The 24641-nt window shown below is 40.5% G+C and overlaps 1 protein-coding gene across 3 annotated transcripts in view; it reads left to right on the top strand.

Annotated features, from left to right (window-relative positions):
* The window catches only part of fam189a1 (family with sequence similarity 189 member A1), a 127354-nt gene extending 104505 nt beyond the window's left edge, over positions 1–22849 (top strand). For 2 of the 3 annotated variants that reach the window (XM_061759159.1, XM_061759158.1), the window contains 8 exons: positions 576–683; positions 4088–4248; positions 12949–13084; positions 14001–14073; positions 14149–14922; positions 15066–15137; positions 18849–19171; positions 21713–22848. In XM_061759159.1, the coding sequence (XP_061615143.1) occupies positions 576–683; positions 4088–4248; positions 12949–13084; positions 14001–14073; positions 14149–14922; positions 15066–15137; positions 18849–19171; positions 21713–21904 (1839 nt within the window). In that variant the 3' untranslated portion in view covers positions 21905–22848. Of the gene's footprint in view, positions 1–575; positions 684–4087; positions 4249–12948; positions 13085–14000; positions 14074–14148; positions 14923–15065; positions 15138–18848; positions 19172–21712 lie in introns of all 3 variants that reach the window. The other variant, XM_061759162.1, reaches the window with a different exon arrangement.
* Positions 22850–24641: the final 1792 nt, after the last annotated feature.

The raw sequence follows: 24641 nt of genomic DNA, 5'->3' as shown, positions 1-24641 counted from the left end.
AGTTAGGGAAGACATGAGGGCAGTTGGTCTTGGAGAGGAGGATGCAGGTTATAGGCTTACATGGAAAAGGATGACACGCTGTGGCGACCCCTAACGGAACAAGCCGAAAGGAGAAGAAGAAGAAGAGAGTATTCCTGAGTCTCCTCGCAGTTGGGCGCATTGTCTGACTCACAGTTTGATGGTGTCTGTTCATGAGTTGAATTCTCCCATATAATAGACCTATTACATTTGACCCTGCACTGTTATTGTAGTCAGGGTTTGAGTTAAAGTTTATGGAGGTCTTTTTAAAAGCTCTATAACACAAAGTTTCAGGTGATCTTCAGCCAATAAATAGTTCTCTATGTTAAAAGGAAGAACTGACTCTCCAGGAAATCTGGCATAGCTTTACATTGCTAACTCTCAACCACTTTGCAATAACTGTACACTATTATGTATTGTGTTGCATTGACATGAGTGTCCTTATTGATCTTTAGCCACCTTCGCAGATACAGTATCCTGTTCCATTTCCTTACTTTTAGTTATACCTTCTTCCTTTTTGATTCTCTCATCATCTCCTCCTCTGCCCCCTCTTATAGGAGCTGCTGTTCAGCGTATGTGCCCTTAACGTCATCTCCACCATTGTTTGTGCCCTAGCGACAGCCATGTGCTGCATGCAGATTGTTTCTACTGATGTCCTGCAGATGGTGAGTGTGGACAATTATATTGGGAGGCCTCTTTTGCTTTCAGTGGGAATACAATCACTATCGCCTTTGAATTGAATTATACTGTGTGATTCCCATTCTCTGTCCCAAGCCTGTAAAGAAATCACTGAGTTTTTGCAAAGGTCAGCCAAGGACAGTTGCTGCAGGACCTGTTCTGTCCTCGTGCAGCAGAATGAAAATGTGTATAGAGCGCTTATCTCTCTTAATTTGTTCCAGAGAGGTGCAGTGTTCTCAGAATTAAACTTTCCCCTCTTTTTATGTGGCACAATAAAACTAGTAACAAATGCTTAATACCTCTTGCCGTGAGGGAAATTTACATGACCAAGCTCAATTTGTTTTTCACACCAAAAATAGTTATTTGACTGCACATTTATAATACGCACCCCCAAAGTTACCCTCAAAATTATGGAAAACCATTCTACCCATAAATAAAAACAGAATACAATGATTTGCAAATCATGTTCAACCTATATTTAATTGAATACACTACAAAGACAAGATATTTAATGTTCAAACTGATAAACTTGATTATTTTTAGCAAATAATCATTAACTTAGAATTTTATGGCTGCAACATGTTCCAAAAAAGCTGGGACAGGGTCTTGTTTACCACTGTTACATCACCTTTTCTTTTAACAACATTCAGTTAACGTTTGGGAACTGAGGACACAAATTGTTGAAGCTTTGTAGGTGGAATTCCTTCCCATTCTTGATTGATGTACAGCTTCAGCTGTTCAACAGTCCAGGGTCTCCGTTGTCGTATTTTACGCTTCATAATGCACCATACATTTTCAATGGGAGAAAGGTCTAGACTGCAGGCAGGCCAGTCTAGTACCCGCACTCTTTTACTACGAAGCCACGCTGTTGTAAGACGTGCAGAATGTGGTTTGGCATTGTCTTGCTGAAATAAGCAGGGGCGTCCATTAAAAAGACGTTGCTTGGATGGCAGCATATGTTTCTCCAAAACCTGTATGTACCTTTCAGCATTAATGGGGCCTTCACAGATGTGTAAGTTACCCATGCCATTGGCACTAACACAGCGCCATACCATCACAGATGCTGGCTTTTGAACTTTGCGTCCATAACAGTCCAGATGATTATTTTCCTCTTTGGCCCCTCTACAATTTCCAAAAACAATTTGGCGGCACGTTGGCCGACTGGTTAGAGCGTCAGCCTCACAGTTCTGAGGGGCGGGGTTCAATCCCCGGCCCTGCCTGTGTGGAGTTTGCATGTTCTCCCCGTGCCTGCGAGGGTTTTCTCTGGGCACTCCGGTTTCCTCCCACATCCCAAAAACATGCATGGTAGGTTAATTGAATACTCTAAATTGCACGTAGGTGTGAATGGTTGTTTGTTTGTTTGTGCCCTGCGATTGGCTGGCAAGCAGTTCAGGGTGTACCCCGCCTCCTGCCCGATGATAGCTGGGATAGGCTCCAGCACCCCCGCGACCCTAGTGAGGAGAAGTGGCTCAGAAAAATGAAAATTTGAAATGTGGACTCGTCGGACCACAGAACACTTTTCCACTTTGCATCAGTCCATCTCTTTCTGAAGTGTTCCTGAGCCCATGTGGTAATATCCTTTCTACATTGATGTCGGTTTTTGATGCAGTGCCGCCTGAGGGATCGAAGGTCACAGGGATTCAATCTTGGTTTTCGGCCTTGCCGCTTACATGCATTGATTTCCAGATTCTCTGAAGCTTTTGATGATATTATGGACCGTAGATGATGAAATCCCTAAATTCCTTGCAATTGTACGTTGAGGAACATTCTCCTTAAACTGTTCGACTATTTTCTCACGCACTTGTTCACAAAGAGGTGAACGTCGCCCCATCTTTGCTTGTGAATGACTGAGCAATTCAGGGACGCTCCTTTTATACTCCATCATGGCACCCACCTGTTCCCAATTAGCCTGTTCACCTGTGGGATGTTCCAAGCAGGTGTTTGATGAGCATTCCTCAACTTTCTCAGTCGTTTTTGCCACCTGTCCCAGCTTTTTTGGAACGTGTTGCAGCCATAAAATTCTAAGTTAATGATTTAAGTTTATCAGTTTGAACATTAAATATCTTGTCTTTGTAGTTTATTCAATTAAATATAGGTTGAACATGATTTGCAAATGAATCAGTATTCTGTTTTCATTTGTTTAACACAACATCCCAACTTCATTGGAATTGGGGTTGTATAATGCATTTTTACAATGCATGATTTTGCTTCTACCCATATGATCAAAATGTAGTATTATCTGTATTTTGTTAGTTTTTTTAAAGAATAATTCTGAAGTTAAGCACTATATTATATACGTTATATTTTTTTTAATTTACATGCTCTTATTTAGAAATTCACAGCCCTACTTTTATTTAGTAAATTAGAAAACACACAGTTGTTCTCATATGTTTGATTACCCAGGCAGAATAAGATGGGTACAATTATTTCAAGAAAACATGAAAGACCAAGCCAACCACATTTCATTTACATTAATGGAATTCAAATTAAACGGTCAAGCATTTCAAAAAAGCATTATCATTAAACAAAACATAACCATTAAAAAAATATTGATGGTTGTTGTTCAGTCATCAGTCATAGTTTTTTTTTAAATAAATAAATAAATATTTCACAAATTCTGCCACGTTATGTAAATTTATGAGCACAACTGTACATATATGCAGTCATATGTACCCTTGTCATATTGGAATGAAAGTGTAGGCTACACCTTTTTTATAACCACGAGGTGGCGGTGGCATATTAGAATGAAAGTGTACACCTTTCTCATAACCACTAGGTGGCGATGGCATTTTGGAATGAACATCTACCGCTTTTTCATAACCACTAGATGGCGGCATACATTTATAAAATGTAAAAGTTTTTTTCCATTTGCCCCTCTACCTATGTATAATGCGCACGATTGACATTTGACAATTTTTTTTGGAGGGGGGGGAAATTACGCATTATTCACGAGAAATTACGGTATATTAATATTGCAGGCATGCTTACATAACGGACATTAAAATATTGTACATACATACATTCCAATCCCTTCATGTGAGAGTTAACATTATGAATGTAATTTTTTTTTTTTTTCAGTACAAAAATGTTTTCTGTTTAAAAAAAATAATAATAAATAAAAATTGTTACTGCATATTACTGAATAAATGGGGCTAATAAAGGCAGGCATGTGAAAAGCGACTAGTTGTGGAAAAATTTCCCTCTTGGAAAAGTCAAGTGTGTGAATGAGAATTTGCAATTCTGTATCCACCGGTAAAATACTGTAGTAGCACCTCAAAGGAGCAGCGGAATAAACTTTAATAACTGAGGGAGATGCTGTGGGGACTGTATGGTTTGAAATAACAAACAGGGACTTGTAAAACGACAGTGTGTCTGTTATGATATGTTTCAGTTTATGCCGCACCGAACAAGAGAGCTAAATGCTGATTGTATGACTCCCCATGGAACTATCCTCCACCAAACACTGGACTTTGATGAGTTTATTCCTCCCATTCCCCCACCGCCGTACTATCCTCCTGAGTATACCTGCACACCATCAATGGATGGCCAAAGGTAAAAAGCAAAAGACCTCTTATCAGTATCACATTCGTTTCACATTGCTTGTAATGTGCTTCCCAAAATGTAGCCTACAAGTGGCTTCTATTTTAAATTCTCTACATTTAACAAAGGGGCAGATTTCCATTTGAAAACAATGATAAAGCTATGGTCAACATTTTCGTTGAAAATGTAAGTCAGCCAGTTAACTGCAGTTAAATACATAGCACTGTCCAAATCGAGCTGCAAACTTTAACCACAACCATCTATCATCAAAAAACATCTTGCATCACCTAATTGACTGAGTGAATTCCAACCTTGGAATAGAGGCGCAGTATTTTAAGAAACAGAAGCACAATCTAGAAGAACCTTAATTGCAGGAAGTGAAGTAAAGGTAGGCAGCACGTTGAGCTCGTGGATAACACATTTATTTACCACACAGTCGAGAGATTCTGGGTTCGAATATAGGCTCGGGGCTTCCAGTGTGGAGTTTGTATGTTGTCCGTGTGCTTGTCATGGGTTACTCCAGTACTCTGTCTTCCTCCCACATTCCAAAACAATTACAGATTACAACTATTTGGTTAACTGGCGAGCAATCTAGAGCAGTGATTCTCAATGTGTGGTACAAGTATCACTAGTGATACGTGGGTTCCCTCTAGTGCAGTGATTCTTAACCTTGTTGGAGGGACAGAACCCCCCAAGTTTCATACGGAGTGCACGGAACCCTTCCTAATTTGAAAAATAAAACGTGGTTTATTTCAAATTCAAAACGGGTATATATTTTATTGTCTGTGTAGATTCTCAGTCATTCAGGTCATGCACAAAATGAACCACGCATGAGTTGCACACAAAATCACAGTGTTAAAAGAACAAAACCAACAAAACATGAATTTCACACACTAAAACAAACAAAAAATGCAATTCAATAAAAATTTACTGTAAGTGAATCTGAATTTTGCTGTTGCCATTCTCCTTGGTAAGTGCCACTCTCCTATCAGAGGAACGGACTTCGTTGTTAAAATTCACAACAAAGTCTGTTCCATTTCTTTATGTTATTTCTACAATCCTCGAAAATGGTTCATTGGTAAGAGTACGTTTTTTGGGGCTTTTTTTTAATGATTGGATGCGCTGTCTGACGGCACAGCAATGCTACTCAAGTCAACTGTATCGTTGAAATGTTGTTAAATAAATAAATAAATAATAAATAATATAGTTTAAAAAAAGAACAAAGCATTTCAACTCAAGGTGCAGCGCCGCAATGTTAAATGCCAATTTTGACCCTCCCTTGCGTTTCGAACGGCATGAACAACGCATTCAAAATGCAGTGTAAAAAGGCTGTTACGGATCACGCACACGCAGTGTGTCGAGTCCTCCGTCGAACCCCAGCGATTGCCTCACCGAACCCCTGCGATTCGATCGAACCCAGGTTAAGAACCACTGCTCGAGTGCTATGCAAAGAATGAGTGCCTAAGTACACTTCAGTTGTATTTAACTTTTAAGTTAAAAACATTTGCATTCAATATTCAAGAATTCCTTTTCTAGACATTTATGTTAATGTTTTATTTAAACCTCTTGTGTATTACATTTTAATTTAATCATAATAAAAGTATATATTTTTTAATTGTACTATATTTAAGTGCAGTGCTAATGTTCAAATTGCTTAACCTTATAGTGGCTTACTATCATATTAACTGTACTTTTTAGGGATTAGCCCTGACCACTTAGACTTACTTCGCTACTGTAATTTAATGTTGGTCATGATGGTGGTACTTGGGGAGCAATTTCTGGGGTGGTACTTGGTGTAGAAGGTTTGAGAATGAAAGCTACAGTGTACCTTGCACAAAGTTAGCTGCAATAAAATTAAACTCACACACGACTCTGAAAAGAAAGTGGTCAAAACAGATGGATGGATGGATGGATGGATGGATGGATAGATGGATAGATAGATAGATAGATAGATAGATAGATAGATAGATAGATAGATAGATAGATAGATAGATAGATAGATAGATAGATAGATAGATAGATAGATAGATAGATAGATAGATAGATAGATAGATGGATGGATTTAGGCTCACAGACCAAGTAACACTAAACTGCAGAATGTTTTGTTTTAGTTATTTGTTTTGGATGCAATTCTTGTCTGTGAAGTGAGTTGGCAAAATTACTTATATTCACATTTTTAGGTTTAATTATAATGTATTCTTGCCGGCATGGTGGAAGACTGGTTAGCACATCTGCCTCACAGTTCTGGGGACCGGGGTTCAAATCCCAGCCCCGCCTGTGTGGAGTTTGCATGTTCTGGGTGGGTTTACTCCGGGCACATCCCAAAAACATGCATTAATTGGAGACTCTAAATTGCCCGTAGGTGTGAATGTGAGTGTGAATTGTTGTTTGTTTCTGTGTGCCCTGCGATTGGCTGGCAACCGGTTCAGGGTATACCCCGCCTCCCCCCCGAAGATAGCTGGGATAGGCTCCAGCACGCCCGCGATCCTAGTCAGGAGAAGCGATAAAGGAATGTAATGTATTCTTTTATTGTTCCATATCTCTAGTGTAACTTTTCTGAGATCTCTATCCTTGCTAAAAGCAGCAAGCCATTGTTTGTCTTATCCAAGGACTTTCCCAAGCGGGCTACCACAGCTGGCTGCGTAGCTGGTGAGAATGTCCTGATTATGGAAATTTACTGAATCTGACTGAAGGACCTGCCTTGTAATCTGTCCTTTTTCAGCGAGAGAGTGTTCGGCGCAAGAGGACGGCCGACCATCTCCCCCTCGCTCTCCTCTGCTTCTTCTTTCTCTCTCTGTCTCTTTTTGTTTATATCATGTAAATAGCTCTTTGTCTGGGAAAAAAAAACATAAAGACAAGATTGCTTCCTTAATTATTCTACAAAAGAGGAATTTCCAACACATAAGACAGTGGAGTAAATCATTTCGTTTTAAGGAATAGACGAGTAAACCAAGAGAGGGTACTGCTGATATAGTCAGTTTCCAAGAAAGCATGCACGTGTTGGCCAATTATCCCATGAATATAAAGCACAGGGGAGGCACTAATAGGGTCGCTGTGCAGAAAAAAACAGGGATGTATCATGACATCATCACGCTGTAGCTAGTGGAAACATCAGGTTGTATTTCATTTTCATATATATTACTTAAATTTAAGAGCTATAGCGATGTGGATAGTATGCACAAGGAATATTCTCACATGTATACAGTGGTGTGAAAAAGTGTTGGCCCCCTTCCTGATTGGATTTTATTTTGTTTTAGTTTTTTTTTTGGTTTTTGTTGCATATTTGTCACAATATTTCATATTTCATCATCAAACATATTTCAATATTAGTCAAAGACAACACAAATCAACCCAAAATGCAGTTTTTACATTTATTTTTTTGGTTATTATTAATTATTAAGGGAGAAAAGAAATCCAAACCTACATGGCCGGGTGTGAAAAAGCGATTGCCCCCTCAATCTGATAACTGGTTGGGCCACCCTTCGCAGCAACAACTGCAATCAAGCAGTTTGAATAACTTTTAATGAGTCTCTTACAGCACTGTGGATGAATTTTGGCCCACTCATCTTTGCAGAATTGTTGTAATTCAGCCACATTGGAGAGTTTTCGAGCACGAACCGCCTTTTTAAGGTCATGCCACAGCATCGCAATAGGATTCAGGACAGGACTTTGACGAGGCCACTCCAAAGTCTTTATTTTGTTTTTCTTCAGCCATTCAGTGTCATGAACCGATGGCCAGACATTCTCCTTCAGGATTTTTTGGTAGACGGCAGAATTTGTGATTCCATTTTTTTCTAGTCATCCAGGTCCTGAAGAAGCAAAACAGCCCTAGACCATCACACTACCACCACCATATTTTAGTGTTGGCATGATGTTCTTTTCCTGAAATGCGGTGTTACTTTTACGGCAGATGTAATGGGACACACACCTTCCAAAAAGTTAAACTTTTGTCCCGTCAGACCCCAGAGTATTTTCCCAAAGTCTTCGGGATCGTCAAGATGTCTATCCAGCAATCCATTTTCTTCCGCTTATCCGAGGTCGGGTCGTGGGGGCAGCAGCCTCAGCAGGGAACCCCAGACTTCCCTCTCCCAAGCCACTTCATCCAGCCGATCCGATCCGAGAGGATCCCGAGGCATACCCAGGTCAGCCGGGAGATGTAGTCTCTCCAGCGTGTCCTGGGTCATCCCCGAGGTCTCCTCCCGGTGGGACAAGCCCGGAACGCCTCACCAGGGAGTCATCCAGGAGGCATCCTAATCAGATGCCCACGCCACCTCAGTGTGGAGAAGCAGCACCTCTACTCTGAGCCCCTCCCGGATGACCGGGACTATCACAGGGCCTTGTAGGTTTGAATTTCTTTTCTTCCTTAATAATAAAAACCTTCATTTAAAAACTGCATTTTTTGTTTATGTGTGTTGTCTTCGACTAATATTTAAATTTGTTCGATGATGCAAAACATTTAAGTGTGACAAACATGCAAAAAAAAACAAGAAATCAGGAATTGGGACAAACACATTTTCACACCACTGTACATGTGCACTGCTTTAAAAAATCATTAGAGAGCCTGTCATAAAAACACGAAAAATAAATATTTTAGAAACATTTCAGAAATGTTTTTGAACTCTCAACGTTTTAACATTTGATAACCAAACAGGACTGAGAAATTTCAAACTGAATTCACCTCTTTATACCAACATTTGAGCCATCACAATGGCATTCTCTGAGAACTTTTAAATCAAGCATGAGATCGATTCAACCGCTAAAACAATTTTATCTCTTAAGGAATAAAAGTGAATAACTTTAATTAGATATTTTTTTATCGTAATGAAGGAGTAATAATGTGCTTGTAATTGTAAAAATATTTTTAAATTCATGGATAACAATAATATACTACTATACTGTATATATTATGTAGTGCATAAATCTTTTTGCCTTTTTCACAGGAAGGCAAAGCAAGGCAATTGTATTTATATAGCACATTTCATACACAAGGTAACTTATGCTTTGCATGATTAAAAGCATTTAAAAACAAAGAGCAGAAGACTTTTAAAAACAAAGTACAGAAAATTACTAAAATAACCTACAGTGCAAGAAATATATCCAGTCCTTTCCAAACGTATTGGATGGACAAGGTCATTTCCTTGTCTTCTTTTTTTGTTGAAGACATTTGGGTTTCAGATCAAAAGATGAATATCAGACAAAAGTTCATAATTCCAGCTTTTATTTCATCGTATTTACATCTCGATGTGTAATACAACTCAGGACAGAGCACCTTTTGTTTGAAGCCACCCACTTTTCAAATGAGCAAAGGTATTGGAACACCCATGATTGCCTTAACTTAAAGTGATTAATATTTGATGGCATAACCCTTACTTGCAATAACTGCATCAAGACAGCCAAGCTAAGCCACTTCACCAGACTATTACATTCTTCATTTGAAATGCTTTTCCAGGCCTTTACTGCAGCTTTTTTCATGTTTTGTTGGTTTCTGGGGGTTTCTCCCTTCAGTCTCCTCTTCAGGTAAAATGCATGCTCTATTTGGTTAAGGTCCGGTAATTGACTTGGCCAGTCTACGACCTTCCACTTCCCCCCCCCCCCGATGAAGACCTTTGTTGTGTTGGCAGTGTGTTTTGGGTCATTGTCTTGTTGCATGATGAAGCTTCTCCCGATTAGTTTGGATGCATTCTTCTGTAAATTGCCAGACAAAATGGTTTTGTAGACTTCAAAATTCATTCTGCTGCTACCATCATGAGTTACATCATCAATATAGACTAGTGAGCCCGTTCCAGAAGCAGCCATGCAAGCCCAACCCGTGACATTACTTCCACCACGCTTCACAGATGAGCTTTGTGTGTTTTGGATCAGAAGCAAATCCTTTCTTTCTTCATACTTTGGCCTTTCCATCACTTTGGTAGAGGTTAATCTTGGTCTCATCAGTCCATGAAACTTTGTTCCAAAACTTTTGTGGCTCGACTCTGTACCTCTTTGCAAAATTCAATTTGGCCTTCCGATTGTTTTTGCTGTTGAGTTGTTTGCACCTTGTGGGGTGGCCTGTATATTTCTTCTCTCGAAGTCTTCTTCGAACAGTGGATTGTGATACCTTCACTCCTGCCCTGTGGAGGTTGGCAGTGATGTCACTGACTGTTGTCTTTGTGTGTTTCTTCACAGCTCTCACAATGTTGCTGTCATCCACTGCTCTTGATACCCTTGGCCGACCTGTTCGATGTGTGTTGCACAGTACACCAGTTTCTTTCTTTTTCAGGACATACCAAATTGTTGTATTGGCTTTGCCCAATGTATTGTGCAATAGCTCTGATCGATTTTCCCTCTTCTCTCAGCTTCAAAATGGTTTGCTTTTCTCCCATAGACAGCTCTCTGGTATTCATATTTGCTTAACAGCAAATGTTTAGCACTAATGTTTAAGCAGTCAATCTAAAAGCCAACACCTGACCAACTAGAAACACCCAACAGGCACATGTTCCAGTAGTTTTGCTCACTTGAAAAGTAGGTGGGTTTAAACAAAAGGTGCTCTGTTCTGAGTTGTTTAATACATCTAGATGTAAATTTCATGAAATAAAAGCTGGAATTCTGAATTTTTGACTCATATTCAACTTTTGATCAGAAACCCAAGCGTCTTCAGTGTACAACAAAAACAAAGGAATTGACCTTGCCGTTCCAAAACCTTTGGAGAAGACTGTGATGTATGTATATGTGTGTGTGTGTGTGTGTATATTCATTCATCATTCATTCATCTTCCATACCACTTATCCTCACTAGGGTCGCGGGCGTGCTGGAGCCTATCCCAGCTATCTTCGGGCGAGAGGCGGGGTACACCGTGAACTGGTCGCTAGCCAATCACAGTGTGTGTATATATATACAAACATATACACACACACACAGCGGCTGAAATATTTAACATGTCACCATTTTTTCTCACGAAATACATTTCCAAAGGTGCTATTGACATGAAATTTTCACCAGATGTTGGGAGCAACCCAAGTAACATACATACATACATACAAAGAAAGTCGAACAAATAAGATCAGAAATTAAGTTGTGTGTAATAATGTGAAATGACACAGGGAAAAAGTATTGAACACATGAAGAAAAGGAGGTGCAGAAAAGGCATGGAAAGCCAAGACAACACCTAAAATCTATCAATAATCAAACAGCAATCCAGCCTCTTGTCAGTGCAAATGAGTATCAACTGGTTCAGTCCTAATTGATGGCCTACAAAAAGGTCTCATCGGCAAGGTGTGAGTCAAGACACATCTCATGATGGGTAAGAGCAGAGAGCTGTTTGAAGACCATCGCAAAGTAATTGTTGCAAAACATAACGATGGCATTAGTTACAGGCGCATATCCAAGCTTCTGAACATTCCAGTGAGCGCGGTTGGGGCCATAATACGTAAGTGGAAAGCCAATCATACCACCATTTGGTTGCCTCGATCAGGTGCTCCTCGCAGGATTTCTGACAGAGGAGTGCAAAGAATAATCAGAAGACTTGTGCAAGAGCCAAGGACCACCTGTGGATTTCTTCAAAAAGACCTGGAATTAGCAGGTACTGTTGTCATAAGGAAAACAGTGAGTAATGCACTCCGCCACCATGGTCTGTATGCACGCTCACCACGCAAGACCCCATTGCTGGAAAAAAGCATGTCAAAGCTCGTTTAAAGTTTGCTAAACAACATTTGGACAAGCCAGTTAAATACTGGGAGAATATACTGCGGTCTGATGAGAGCAAAATTGAACTCTTTGGATGCCCTAATGTACGCTACGTTTGGAGGAGAAATGGCAGTGCACATCACCCTAAAAACAACATATCAACAGTGAAGTTTGTAGGTGGGAACATGATGGGGTGGGGCTGCTTTTCAGAAAATGGTACTGCTAAACTTCGCATTATTGAAGGAAGGATGAATGCGCAAATGTACTGAGACATTCTTGACAAAAATCTGCTGCCATCTACGAGGATGATGAAAATGAAACGAGGGTGGACATTTCAGCAGGCTAATGATCCAAAACATACTGCCAAGGAAACTCTCAATTGGTTTCAAAGGGGGAAAAAAAGAAAGCGGCTAGAATGGCCCAGCCAATCACCTGACCTGAATCCAATCAAAAATCTATGAAAAGAACTGAAACTCAAGGTCCATAAAAGAAGCCCACGGAACCTTCAAGATTTGAAGACTGCTTGTGTGGCGGAATGGGCAATGAGCAATGCATGCGACTAGTTTCTCCATACAGGAGGCGTCCTGAAGCTGTCATTGCAAACAAAGGCTTTTGTACAAAGTGTTAAATAAATAGCAGCTGGCGTGTTCAATACTTTTTCCCTGTGTCATTTCACATTATTACACATAACTTGATTTCTGAGTTTATTTGTTCTACTTTCTTTGTGTGTGTGGATTACTTGGGCTGTTCTGGTGACATTTTCATGTCCATAGCACCTTTGGAAATATATTTCGTGAGAATGGTGACATGTTAAATATGTGTGTGTGTGTGTGTGTCACACACACACAGTTACAGTAAACGTAGGATTGTAGTTTAGTGCTGAAGAAAACATGGGTGAATATGGTCTTTCTTACCATTTCTCTCAGTTAAATACCAGCTGTATGGCCTTTAATCACTGGCACTTTGCCACTGGCCCATTACGTTCTGTCATTTCCTCTTTATGATGATTTATTAATTGCCTTGTCAGAAATATTATTATGTCCTTTCCAGAGGCCTGCACCTAGAATTCCCTCATTCACCCTTCAGTGCCATTTATGGAGTGCCCATCAACAGCCCTGGCACTCTGTACCCGACTGACCTGCCCCCACCGTATGAATCTGTGGTGGGGCAGACCCCTGCAAGCCAGGTGAGGACAGTCACTACCTCCCAATTGGTGCTCTGCATGGTCAGTTGAGTGTTGTGGCAATCGGGTATTTGGTTCCTGCCCATTTTCAAGTAATGCAGTTAAATTGCATCTTCAATAATCATTTGTGTTGTACTACCAAAATGTATTCTTTTTGACTGGATTAAGAGTTGTAGGCTAAGGCAGTTAGTTTCTAAATCTGAAAATGTATGTAAATTTGGTCAATCTCAGACATGAAGTCGGCTTTCTCTGCTATACCACAATCTTGACTCTTTCTTTAGTCAAGGGCAAATGCAATTCAATCCCATCTTTATGTACTGCTGATTTGGAGCATTTTCAGGAAACGTTTTTCTCTGGTCTGTGTGGACACGCTTTCCCCTGAAATTCATTTTTCTCAGCTAAAAATAAAAGCTTGTGTATTATATTCTCGTTATGGCTCATTCCAATTTTCCTAATTTTGGATGTGATCAACATTGAAATGTTATGTTTATTTACTGTTCCGTGAAGGCGTTTTCTTGCTTTGTTGTTTTCCAATCAACTCAAAACCAAAATTTAATGGCGAATTAAAAAAAATAATAGCAGATTCAAATTCAGATACTGATCAATAAAAAAATTAAAAAAATGGAAACTCAATAATAATATGAGAGAACAACAAACAATTCTGTAGCAATCTTCCATGATCATTAGAAGATCATTAGAAGCATGTTCCATACTGTAACTAAAGTTAAATTTTCAAACCATCCTAAAAATCATCATGATATGATGTGGTATTATAGTGCCCCCTGCAGTTTTTGTTTGCCATTTAAGCCAACACAACTTCACAACTGTTACTTTAAAGCGCATCCAAAATAGCATGTTGGAAATTAAACCCAAACTAAAACCGTGATATTCATCTCCAAGTCAAATTTACTCCTGACAGGTCACCACCAGCATTGAACAACAGGAATCCAGTCCGTGTGACAGAAACACAACAGCAGGATTTAGCACTCAAGGTAACACTTTGATAGCAAGACAACTGTTGCATGTCTTTGTCTCACAGTGCGAATGTTTTTATTTCACATTTCCAGCCTCTGTCGACAGTGCATCCCTAATGGTGTCAGAAGTTGCTGATCAAGACCACACTTGCTCTTCAGAGGACTTGTATTCCCTAGAGGTCCAAGGTTCAGATTCCTCTCCCTATAGCACACCCCACACTGCGCTGACTGATGGAAGCTGCACCAGCCTTGAGCTTTGTACTCGGACACGCTGCCCTCATGGCTTCTCTAACACTGACGCCCGCCCGAGTGACACTGGATTCAGTGAGTCCTCACATACTCAGGAGTCCCTTGAACGCTCTCCAGACTGGTCCTCTGAAAACTATAGCAATTTGGACCAAGAGGATTCTGTAGACAACTCGCGTGTATGTGAGGAACTTAGGTCTGCCGTACACCTTTGCGATGAGCTTGCATCAGCCAAACATTTGCCAGAAGAGCCGAAAGTGTCACCACACTCTCTCATTAAAACACGAATGATGAACCGGAAGCTCCCACTTGCTGTCGCTCTCCCCCCACCTCCTCAGCCTTGCTCCCCCACTTCAGTGGCCTCCTCTGGTGGAACCTTAGCTATCAGTCCATTAGCTCCCTCTCCCTCTCCATCTCCTCCCAGCCGGCTACGAGGTCCCCGGTTGTGCTTTAGCGTATGGGCACCCTCCTCTAATCCACAGCCCCCACCTACCTCATCTCAAAGTGGACGTTCACCCGCAGAGAGGCCTCGTGTGCTCCGTGCTGCCAGGAGGTACCGCAAGCTGGCACATATTGTCCGGTCTACCAGTGACCCCATCTCCTGCTCTTCTACTACTGGTAGTAAGAGAGATTTGTTTTTCACCTGGTTACTCCATTTCAACAAAGTCATGCACTTGTCACTATCAATAAACATGGTGTGTCTCCAACTAATTACAGTGGACGCACTCAGTGTCAGGTTTTAAGATCCCCTTTGTCTTCTGTAGGAGAATCTTGTGCCTCCACCTCTGCAGTTAATGCTTCAGCTGGAGATTCAGCTCATACATCACCAGAGCAAGGTAATGTTTTAAGTAGTTTTAAGCAATAGTGGCATTAAAGGCTGTAGAAGCAATGCCCCAGGTGCTTGTTTCTCTTTCTTTCTTTCTTTCTTTCTTTATTTATTTATCTATCTATCTGTGTTTCCACATTTATCTATATAAAACAAAATCACAAAGTTTAAGGCTTATTCTCCTAATCTTTAATGACAGTTTTATTAAAATGTCATTAGTTTCCACTGGTAGGTAGGTAGGTAGGTAGGTAGGTAAGTAGGTAGGCAGTAGGGCTGGGCGATTATGGCAAAAATCTAAATCACAATTCATTGAACCTTCCACCTTGATTTCGGTTAATACACGATTATCACACTCAACTCAGTTTATGCTGTACATTTTTGTCTCATTGTGAAACAGATAACTGAAATGAACATCCATGAACAATAAGGGCTTCTTTATTGAAATAATGCAATTAAATCACATCGACTCAAATGAAAATGTTTTGTGAAAAAGAAATTTTCCCCAAAAAAGAAGAAAATAGAAAACCCTGTATTTCTTAGTTTACAAGCAAAATGAATACTGTGGTGTTAATGTAAAAAATAACTTCCACTTTATGAAGCTTTTTTGTTTGTTTGTTTTAATAAAACTATAATGTTAACTTCCCATATACAATAGAAAATAAATTAAAAGGCAAGAATATGCTGTAGGTTATGTTACTAAAATTTTCAAAATACCTGTATATCAAAACAGATGCGATACTGTATCATGTAGATGAGTGATACACAAATAAAATGAGCCCTTGTTTGTAAGAAAAGGATTAAGGATTTTATACCACTTTTTATGTTGCAAAGAAGCCCAAATTGTCTTGCATTCATCATTAGGAAATTTGTGACCGAAACCTTGATTCTTTGGTACAAAAGTCTTATTAACTGAAATGTAATGTTTAAAAAGGCCATTTTCCGATTTTTCAATGGCGGCATCCGCTCGAGCCAGCTCTATTTCCAGTTCAAACTGAGAGCAAGCGGACCATCAGAACTTCTCAGAAAAGCAGAATAATAATAGTGAATCACTGACATAGGTTTCTATTGTGTACAAATCCTACGAAAGTCTTCGTCAGAAGCACATAAAATCTCAACCAAATTGAAAATTTCAAAAACGAGGTGGTAAAGCAATTTCCCAACAATGTAATCTGAAAAGAAAAAAGTATTACCTTGTGCAAAACAATGAGAAAATGTGATTGTGGTGGACCTCCACTAAATTCACGTGCCAAAAAAACAAAAAGAGGACAAAAGTGTGGTGTCGTCAACGGTGCTCGGGAGTGGGCTGTCCATTCAAGAAGGTATTTTCACGTACTTTTAATACAGCGAGCAAGCTCGTGCGTATTTACGTAAACATGCCAGCGTTCTGTCCAATCATGCTTTAAAGCGCTGGTAAACATTGGTTCGTGCACGTGAATAAATGTTGACAACGGTGCCAAAGTATGTTGGCAACGGCGAGCAACGAGGCGAAGCATCAGTCACAATTACGCAATCCTATTGGTCAACGTCAAGGCACAGTCAGAGAGTTGTTGTTGATATGTCACACTACAGGGAAGATATAAAAAAATTAAACAATCTAGACTTTTCATCTGGGAAGTCGCTTGTGATAGCAAATCATGCCAATATTGGGGCTAAAATCCTCTCGTCCAATCTAGGAATAACATCCAGTCCAGCTAGGTGTTTGATGCTGTATATGCAGTATGTTGTACGTGATCACATTTCTAATGCCTGGCTCAGACTACAAGACAAATTTGGTCTTTTACGATTGCACTGTGTCAGATTACTGCCAAAAAATCTTGCTGGCTCTCGGTCAGATCGTGGCAACACTACACAATGCGTATTCCGATACCACTGGATCCCGTCTTTTAGGATCACTGGGCTTTATTTTGTCATATAAAACAGTCAGGAAGGCTAGAATAGAAAATGTGTCACCTTCTAGCGGATACAACCGTTACCATGGCGACAACAAGTTGTTGTCAAACAATGGATCGCCACTGGAATGTTGGGGAAAATGAGGGGGGAAAAAAACATGCTTGAGAGAGGACGTTTTGGGATGTTCATTCAAGGATTGGTTGAGGTATGTTCACATATTTTTAATGTGATACGTCTTGCAAGCAGGCGACAAAATATAGCCTAGCAAGCTAGTGCTAGCACTAACAGTGGTACGTAAACATGCCGACGTTCTATCGAATCATCCTCGAAAGCTTGGATAAACATTGGTTTGTGCGCATGAATTAATGTTGACAATGGCAAGCACGGGAAGCGATGCGGCAGTCAAAATACGCAATCCTATTGGTCGACGTCAAGGTGCGCTTCAGAGAGTTGTCATTGGTATGTCACACTACATGGAAGATAGCCAAAAAAAATCAAACATGATAGACTTTTAATTTTCGCTTCGTAAGGCTATGGTAGGGCTAAATCGTTGGTCGTGGATTATGTCACACTCCAAGACTTTTTGCCGTTCCCGACAAAATATATCAGGCCTGATCAGGGAAATTGCCCGGGATAGCTAACCGGGCCAATATTGAGGCTAAAATCATGTAGTCTGATCAAGGCATAAGACCATAAAAAGCTTGATTAATAGTTAAAGAAGAAGTGGGTTGCTAGAGAGATGTCTGCGAGAATTAAAAGCGAAAGCCTGGATATTTTAAAGGCATCTCACTGACTCCATTAATTTGAATGTACCCAACATGTACATACCGTTCGCGTACATTTTGGTCACAAGCTTCTGTTTTTCATCCACAAACACAATATTTGATGCTTTATATACTACTTAGATGGCTCGAGGCGAACCCGCAAACCCGGAAATGTATTTTCAGTGTGAGTTGAAAGCTTGTGTGCATTTTGATTTGGGTATAAACTGCGACATTGTGACAGTGTGCGTCCTAAACGAGTAATCGACTCATCAGTCAATCATGGAAACAAACAAACGCCATGCACTGCGCAACAGTTGAATCAGGTTTGACCAAGTCGCTTGGTGTGCGGTACCATAGCTTTCGTGCTGATTACTTGCATTCGCCCAACCAATACGTACACCGTCTTCAAAATCTGAAGTTGTATTACATCACATTAGCATCACAGCGCTTTCCGAAATAAGATCTAATCCTATCGGATACCTTTCCGAGGACTTATTAGCCATCATTTGTTACTGATGAGCCGTAATTGTGGTTGCAAGGCAAAGACTCCTGCCATCCAGTATGGTGCTGGTGGTGACCAGTACCCGGATGTAGTCACGTGAAAGTAAACATCTTTAGGGGGACAGACTGGAGGGAACAGGGTGGCCATTTCTTTTTCTTGTGGTTGTTTTGTGGCAGCCTTTTGTATAACGTGTATTTTAAAGGGGTTGAGTATTTAATAGAGAAAGAATAACATAGGGGGGAAACTAAATAACCGACAGAGCAGTTTTACAGCGGTTACAAGCCCTAAATGTTGGTTTTGATGAATTTTCGATTAATCGTCCAACCCTAGTAGGTAGGTAGGTAGAGAGAGAGAGAGAGAGAGAGGGAGGGAGGTAGAGAGAGAGACTGTAATCATAATCTGTGTCAAACTATACTAAGGTAAACCGAGTCTTTGTTTCATGTTGATCCATACTCCTCAAGTGCAACATTCGAAATGGTGCTGCACCAAAGCTGAATATTGTGACAAATAAACCTACCGGTATTTTTCTGGCTCAATGTACATCCTTTGTTTGTCTAATCTTCAGAGCAAACGGGCATTTCTGCAGAAGGCACTGGAGGCAAACCGAGTCATAAATGCACCAAGCAGCAGCAAAGGGAGAGCAGAAAAATAGACCTCCACCTTAAAACCAGAACTCTGCAAGGACACTCCCCCCGTGAGCGACCACAGTCCCTGGCTGACCTCAAAATGTATAAAGACACTAAACTATTGGTGGCCAAGTTCCTGGAGCATTCAAGCTGCAATTTACCTCCTGAAGTCCAGCAAGTTGTCAACAATATCAAGTGTGTCATCAAGTCTGATGAGAAACACATGGAGGAGGCCATATTCAGTGCAAATGTCATAGATCAGGTAACTTTACCTTATAGTATCTATCTAGCTGTCGACCTATCTGTCTGGGTCTGTAGGTCTGTCTGTTACAATGGCATGTACAGAATTTCGAACCGCAAAGAAGAGCACAAACAAACAGATTTTATTAAACCAATGGAGCATGACAAACGCAAGTAAAGTTAATAAACACAAACAAAAAGCTACCTCAGCAGAAGGCTGACACCAAAACACAATAACTGTTGATACGAAATAAACCGTGGTGGATAGGTAAAGCGCGATGGGAGCTTGATGCCGAAAAGTACTACAACGGGGAAAATACTAAACAAAAAATAAATATAACAAAAGTGTAGCAATAACAGTAACAAAGGAAATTAGCCGTAAAAGAGATACACAAGATACTAAATAGCGCAAGAGAAGAAATCCAAACTACAAAAGTAAGAAACGAAGACAAGCATTACAGAGACGGATTATAAACCGCATAAATTTAGAACACAGACGAGGAATGAACAACGAAACAGATTTTAAACTACACTGGTCTGTGCTGGTAGAGGACCCGTGTTTGAAGGAGATACCGCCTGAGAGGGTGGGAAAATTCTATATATTCTATATATATACAGAAGCATATCTGCCACACAGTTCTGAGGACCCGGGTTCAAATCCAGCATCACCTGTGTGGAGTTGCATGTTCTCTCCGAGCCTGCATGGGTTTTCTCCAGGTACTCCGGTTTCCTCCCACATTCCAAAAACATGCCTGGTAGGTTAATTGAAAACTCTAAATTGCCCGTAGGTGTGCATGTGAGTGTGAATGGTTGTTTGTTTGTATGTGCCCTGCGATTGGCTGGCAACCAGTTCAGGGTGTACCCCGCCTCCAGCCCGATGATACCTGGGATAGGCTCCAGCACGCCCGCAACCCTTGTGAGGATAAGCTGTACAAAAAAATGGATGGATACAGTATACAGTACACAAGCACAACCCAAATTCCAATGAAGTTGTGACGTTGTGTTAAACATAAATAAAAACAGAAAGAGTTGCAAATCATGTTCAACTTATATTTAATCGAATACACTACCACGACAAGATATTTAATCTTCAAACTGATAAACTGTATTGTTTTCAGAAAATAATCATTAACGTAGAATTTTATGGCTGCAACACGTTCCAAACAAGCTGGGACAGGTGGCAAACAAGACTGAGAAAGTTGAGGAATGCTCATCAAACACCGGTTAATTGGGAACAGGTGGGTGCCATGATTGGGTATAAAAGGAGCTTCCCTGAATTGCTCAGTCATTCACAAGCAAAGATGGGGCGAGGTTCACCTCTTTGTGAACAAGTGCGTGAGAAAATAGTCGAACAGTTTAAGGACAATGTTCCTCAGCGTACAATTGCAAGGAATTTAGGGATTTCATTAACTACGGTCCATAATATCATCAAAAGGTTCAGAGAATCTGGAGCAATCACTGCATGTAAGCAGAAAGGCCGAAAACAAACATTGAATGTCCGTGACCTTCGATCACTCAGGCGGCACTGCATCAAAAAGCAACATCAATGTGTAAAAGATATCACCACATGGGCTCAGGAACACTTCAGAAAACCAATGTCAGTAAATACAGTTCGGCGCTACTTGAAACTCTACTATGCAAAGCAAAAGCCATTTAACAACAACACCCAGAAAGGCCGCCGGCTTCTCTGGGCCCGAGCTCATCTAAGATGGACTGACACGAAGTTCAAAAGCCAGCCTCTGTGATGGTATGGGGCTGTGTTAGTGCCAATAGCATGGGTAACTTACACATCTTTGAAGGCACCATTAATGCTGAAAGGTACATAACAGGTTTTGGAGAAACATATGCTGCCATCCAAGCAACTTTTCTGAGTCTTTTTGGCCACCACAATGATTTGGCAAATCATTGTATTCTGTTTTTATTTATGTCTAACACAACGTCCCACCTTCATTGGAAATGGGGTTGTATATAGACAGTGTGCGTGTGTGTATGTGTATATATATATATATATATATATATATATATATATATATATATATATATATACATACATATATTTGCGGCCAGTGTCAATGCATTGTAAGTCACTGATCATCGCCTCTTACCATGCTTCTCACAAGTGTCACAGTGTCACAAAGGGAGGATTGGAACAAACATCCACCCATCCATCCATCCATTTCCTGAGCCGTTTATCCTCACAAGGGTCGCGGGAGTGCCGGAGCCTATCCCATTTAATATTTGGTGGCATAACCTTTACTTGCAATAACTGCATCAAGCCTGCAATCCATTGACTTCAGCAGATTGTTGCATTCTTCATTTGAAATGCTTCTCCAGGCCTTTCCTGCAGCCTCTTTCAGTTCTTGTTTTTTATTGGGGTTTCTCCCTTCAGTCTCCTCTTCAGGAGGTAAAATGCATGCTCTGTTGACTTAAGGTTCAGTGATTGACTTGGCCAGTTCAAGACCTTACCCCTGATGAAGTCCTTGTACTTGCTTGTTTCCATTGTATTTACAATATCTCTGTTAAGTGACATCAACTATGCTCGTGTTTCAATGTTGGCATACAGGTGATGACCCAGTGCATCAGTGTCAGTCCCAGGAAACGTGGCCAAGTGGATCTTCACCTCCAAAGCTGCGGTGCTTTGAGTTCTTCCCCTTCCATGCGCCGTCCCAAAAATCTCCCTGAAACCACGAGTGCCAATCCCCTGGACTCACCTTCCTTGGAACAAAGACTTGAGTGTAGGGAAACTATTCTCTGACCACCATCTTTATAAGGACCTGGGTTTAAGCTATGAGGGCATTCCAAAGTGCTCATTTTGCAACCACTGTGTGCTGTGCAGTAATTCGTAAGTGGTCCAGAATTGTGAGGTCACGTTTGCACAGTATGACTGTGGCACAAGCAAAGGGGAAGAGGCTCAGATTTGATCAACAAGAGTGTGCACAGTCATCAGCAGAAATAGTAGCAAACTCTGACTGGGCCTGCCTGTCTGTAGTGGCTTTTTTTTTTCTCATCAGAAAACGTTTCTCCCTCAGGGGATTTTTATTTTATTTTTTTCAATACACTGAGTTTCATCAAAATGAAACACATTGCCGCTAAACTGGGATCTGTCATTCGCAGACAAATATTGTGTTACAGTATTGGTATTTTTCTTGTCCTTATGTTAAACAGGAAGAAATATAAATATAAAATATTCAACTGTGAACTGGAGAGAATGGGCTTTACTAGCCAATGTTTGAAGATTTTGTGGAACTATTACTGATAGGGTGGTGAATATTTTGTGCTGCCACTGGTTCAAGAACATTACAAACATTTACCTCGTGTTATATTTCTCATCAGTGTTCCAATAAAAGATGAGTTTGTATTTTTTTGGTTTCCTTATTACAATAGAATTGGTAGATCTTGTGCACCAATTAGATTAGGTTTTGGATAAAATATTACAAATAGATACAGTTAGTATGTAGATAATGATTTTTTTAATGAATTTTCCATTTCAGTGTTCCCCTGCAGTATCCCCTGCCACGGCCCCTCAATTGACTCTTCTCGATCACGTGACATATATCCGGCCACTGGTTACGACGGCAGCCATTGTGGATTGGTGCTGTTTTCGCATTGCACCCACAAGTACAACTTGACAGTGACAAATTATTGCTAATAAGTCTTTTGGAAGTTATCAGAGAGGATTAGATGTTATTTCAGGAAAGCGGCAAGATGATAAGTGTGCTATGATCGACACAAGGCCTTACACATAACAAAATATCCACTACCAGCATAACAAGAATAAACCATGCCCCATTTTCTCTGGACATTAAAGCATAAAAAAAAAAACATAATACATAAAAACAACAACAACAGAAGATAACTTGTATGTGTCCTAGCCAGCCAAGAACGGTAAGTTGACAGTTGCTCTGTTTTCTCACACTGATTCTTGATGACTGCTGGAAGTGAAAAGAACAATGCCGTAATGGAGCAACCGACAACATAGCGGTGAACCCGCCTTCGCAAGCCGTTTTTGAACTTAATTTTACTACGCGATGCAGTTGAACCCAATTGGACCGGCCCATCGCAAAAAAATAAGAGTTGCCGATTGACGCACGCCCCCCCCCCCCCCAAACCCCGTACATTGAGCGATTGTATGCCTTGGCGCCCTGAGTGATCCTGTAGGCATTTGATGCTGTATTTACAGTATTGTACTTGTATTGTACTTAAACCATTAAAAAGATAGATTAATAGTTATGGAAGACGGGGGTTGCTAAAGAGAGAGGATGTGAGAAGAAAAGTGAGAGTGTGGATATTTTAAAGCCATTTCACTGACTCCATTCATTTGGAGGTACCCAGCGTGTATGTACCGTGCACGTACATGTACTGTACCATTAATCCAAGCAACATAAAACTAAAGCGCAAGTGATCATCAACTTCCTTTTTAGACAACAAGCAAATACACTATTGTCCATAGCCTAACAAACATCAAACCATCAATGACCAAAAGAACCATTCAGTGGTAGAATAAATCAAGTGCAAATATACAGGTGCGGAAAGTTTTCAGACCCCCTTAAATGTTTCACTCTTTTTTTTTTTTTTTTTTTTTTTTTTTTTTATATTGCAGCTATTTGCTAAAATCTTTTTAGTTAATTTTTTCCACATTCATGTACACACAGCACCCCATATTGACAGGGAAAAAAAACAGAATTGTTGAAATTTTTGCAGATTTATTAAAAAAGAAAAATTTAAATATCACACAGCCGTAAGTAGTCAGACCCTTTGCTCAGTATTTAGTAGAAGCACTCTTTTGAGCTAATACAGCCATGAGTCTTTTTGGGAATGATGCAACAAGTTTTTCACACCTGGATTTGGGGATCCTCTGCCATTCTAACTTGCAGATCCTCTCCAGTTCTGTCAGGTTGGATGGTGAATGTTGATGGGCAGCCATTTTCAGGTCTCTCCAAAGATGCTCAATTGGGGTTAAGTCAGGGCTCTGGCTGGGCCATTCAAAAACTGTCACGGAGATGTTCTGAAGCCACTTCTTCGGTATTTTAGCTGTGTGCTTAGGGTCATTGTCTTTTTTGAAGGAGAACCTTCGGCCCAGTCTGAGGTTCTGAGCACTCTGGAGAAGGTTTTCGTCCAGGATATCCCTGTACTTGGCCGCATTCATCTTTTCTTTGATTGGAACCAGTCTCCCTGTCCCTGCAGCTGAAAAACGCACCCACAACATGATGCTGCCACCACCATGCTTCACTGTTGGGACTGTATTGGGCAGGGGATGAGCAGTGCCTGGTTTTCTCCACACATGCCACTTAGAATTAAGGCCAACAATTTCTATCTTGGTCTCATCAGACCAGAGAATCTTATTTCTCACCATCTGGGAGTCCTTCAGGTGTTTTTTTTTTTTTTTTTTTTTTAGCAAACGTCTCAATGTTTCTCAATGCCAATCTTAACTATAGACATCGGGAAGTTATCTGAATGCTGCTTTTTTTCTTTTGTTTGTACAGACGTTTCTT

This window comes from Phyllopteryx taeniolatus, chromosome 2, assembly GCF_024500385.1.
Source record: "Phyllopteryx taeniolatus isolate TA_2022b chromosome 2, UOR_Ptae_1.2, whole genome shotgun sequence".
Taxonomy (NCBI): Eukaryota; Metazoa; Chordata; class Actinopteri; order Syngnathiformes; family Syngnathidae; genus Phyllopteryx; species Phyllopteryx taeniolatus.
Note: the sequence above shows the minus strand (reverse complement) of the source record. Positions and strands in the feature narration are given on the sequence as shown.